Source organism: Sceloporus undulatus, chromosome 6 (assembly GCF_019175285.1).
Source record: "Sceloporus undulatus isolate JIND9_A2432 ecotype Alabama chromosome 6, SceUnd_v1.1, whole genome shotgun sequence".
Taxonomy (NCBI): domain Eukaryota; kingdom Metazoa; phylum Chordata; class Lepidosauria; order Squamata; family Phrynosomatidae; genus Sceloporus; species Sceloporus undulatus.
In genome coordinates, this window is record NC_056527.1 from 10602360 (window position 1) to 10605181 (window position 2822).

The 2822-nt window shown below is 52.2% G+C and overlaps 1 protein-coding gene across 1 annotated transcript in view; it reads left to right on the top strand.

Annotated features, from left to right (window-relative positions):
* Positions 1 to 563: 563 nt before the first annotated feature.
* Positions 564 to 2822, top strand: part of DPP6 (dipeptidyl peptidase like 6) — a 652679-nt gene continuing 650420 nt past the window's right edge. The window contains exon 1 of the mRNA XM_042475464.1: positions 564 to 783. Within this exon, the coding sequence (XP_042331398.1) occupies positions 724 to 783 (60 nt within the window). The 5' untranslated portion in view covers positions 564 to 723. The remainder of the gene's footprint in view (positions 784 to 2822) is intronic.

The window sequence follows — 2822 nt, forward strand, 5'->3', positions numbered from 1 at the left end:
GGATGCAGCCTGTCAGTCAGAGGGGATTTCTTCCTTGGGGAAACCCGGTGCCCCAGGAAACAGCGGACTCCCCCCCCCCCCCAGGAGTCCCTGGCATTGAGCCTGAGGACAGCTCAAGCGCTCTCGAAGCGGGTTAGCTCTGCAGTGCGGACGCAGCCCGAGCTGTTTCCCTTGAAGGCGCCTGGTCCTCCTTGCCCCTAAAGGACGGCCTGGAGAGGGAAAGGCCCTCTTTTTCTCTCTCTTCCACACAAACACACTTCTCTCGCAGAGAGAGACAGACACAAGCCCTGTCAGGAAGGCAATGCTATCCGAAGCCTCGGCACTGCTGCTGCTTCGGGGTCCTTTTTGGGTCTCCGGCGAGGCAGGAGGGGGAAGCGGCGCCTTCTTTGGGGGCTCCTTTCTCCCCAAGCTTGGGCCAGGAGCCTTGGGGCAGCGGGGGGCTCCTTTCCCTGCCTCTCAGAGCGCCCCAAGGAAGAGGAGCCCCTTCTTCTCCTGAGGAGGAGGCTTTCATTCCCTTCCTCCTCCTCCTCCTCCTCCTCAGACTCTCTCTCTCTCTCTTTTGGGACTCAGCTGCGAAGGAGAGAAGAAAGAGAAAGAAAGAAAAGCCCCCCAAAAGAGGACGAGTCCCTTTCCCTTCCCGCCCGAGGAAAGAGAGAAGTCGGGGCCGGCTGGGAAACTTTCTTCAGCCTCCAAAGTCCAGGCAACAACTTTCCCCCCCAAAAGATGAACCAGACGGCCGGAGTCTCCAACAGCGTCCGCTGCCCCAGCGGCAAAGGGGCCAAGGTAAGAACCCCGAGAAGGACCAAGTTGGCGCCTTTCTGGAAACCCTGGCCTCGGGCGTCTGGAAAGCTTGGGCGGCAGAGAATAAAGATATACAAGAAGGGCAAAAGTGGGGTGGAGGGAGGCTTTGGAAGGCTTGTGTGTGTGTGTTGCACGTCTATATATGCGTATCCCGCCTCTGGGGCTGCATCCGCACTACAGAAATAATCCGACTTGAATCCGGTCTGACACCAGTGCCACAACAAACTATCATTCCCAGAATTCCATAGCCTGGAGCCATGGCAGGTCAAGTGACATCAAACCGGATTCAAGTGGCGTCAAACCGGATTATTTCTCCAGTGCCCCAGCCTTTAACTGTCACGGTTCCAGGCTATGGCATTCTGGGGAAAGTGGAGTTGGATGCCGATGTCACACTGAGGATGGAGCGAGCTTGTTTTCTGCTGCTCCAGAGAACAGGACAGGAGCGATGGATGCCAACTCCAGGGAAAGAGAGCTCGACACTTCCATAGCCATAGTCCAAGAGAGGTCCAACCGGGTTGTTTCTGCAGTGCGGATGGCTGGGATGCGGAGGAGGGAGGGAGGGAGAGCGAGGCAGCAGCTGCAGCCTCTTGCCAGCCCTTGTAGTAAAGCTGCCTGGCGGCCCAGCTGGCGGTGCTGCTGCTCTCCGCTCCCAAGATCCTGAGCCGGATCAAAGAGCCCCGTCAAGGGGCGGGTGGCTGAGGAGAGATGGCTCCTCGGGGTGGGAGCTTTGGAAGAGGAGCAGAGGGGGCCCTGTGCAGGAAGCTTGGCGATGGGAGCATTTTCTTCCCCCCTGGGCTCTGTCTTGGAATTTACCAGAGTTAAAGCACAGCTCTCCCTTCTGTCCTTCCAGCCAGACATCCTAACTGCAGTGGAGGTCTAAAAAGTATCCTCATAGCTTGGGTAGGTGACATCCATACCTCCTGTACAAGTCTTAAGTGCAGCCTTCAACATTACCTTGACCATCTCTCTTCATATCTCTTAGGGGAGGTATGGACACCACCGACCCAAGACGTGAAGGTATCTTTTAGACCTCCACCGCAGCTGAGATTTCTAGCTGAAAGAACTGAAGGGTCAAGATTCCCTTGTAGAACTCAAAGACCCAGTGAATCTGGACAGTCTTGTAGTACCTTTGAGACTGACTGAAGGAAAGAAGGTGGTGAAAGGAGCTGTCCCTAGACTTGCGCCTCAGATGCAGCTCCACTCCAAACAAGGCTCTGAGGAAGCAGGCGCATGTCTACAAAAGCTCATGCTACCAACTTCTTTATTTCAGTGAGCCTTAAAGGTTCTACATAAGATTCCTTTGCATACTTAAATCTTGTCTATGGCACACATTGAATGTAGTGAGTGGTTGTCAGGCTTTATTTTAACCTTCTCTTCATCCAGCCTTTGAGTTGACTTGAGTTTTCTGCCACATGGAACTGTCACTGCAAAGTTCGCATGTTGTCTCAGAAATGAATTGCAGAGTTCAGTGGAACTTCTTCCCAGTGTCTTCTGGGGAAAGTAAACACTAGGTGGGTTTTCAATCCCAAATGAGAGCAACCCCCCAAAGAATTCTGCCTCCCATGAAACTTTGCTTCACTTCTCAAATTTCTAGCATTCTGGCACTGTAATAACCTTTAAAAAAACTTCAACTGGATTTTTGGAAATTTAGTTTCCGCATGCAAGAAAAAAAAGTTACAGGCAAAGTTACCAAGGAAATGGAAACACAACCAATATAGTAGTCCTAAGTGTTTCAATTTCTACAATGCTAGAAATTTGGTGGCCTAAACAGATGGACTGAAAAAAGCACAGTGGGGCAACTCTGGCAAAATTTGCACCTAGTCTGAGGTAACTGCCCCCAATTTGAGGTTTTGAACTGGGCTGGCAAAAGGAGCTGTATTTTACCACCCCTTTTTGACTTGGATCTTAGTAAAAGAGGCGGCCTTGGCACAGTTTCCAGCTGCGCTTGGAACATGTGTCATCTAAACTCTAAGCCCCGAATGTGGCATGAAACGGTGTCATTTGGCCTGTCTGTTTTGGGC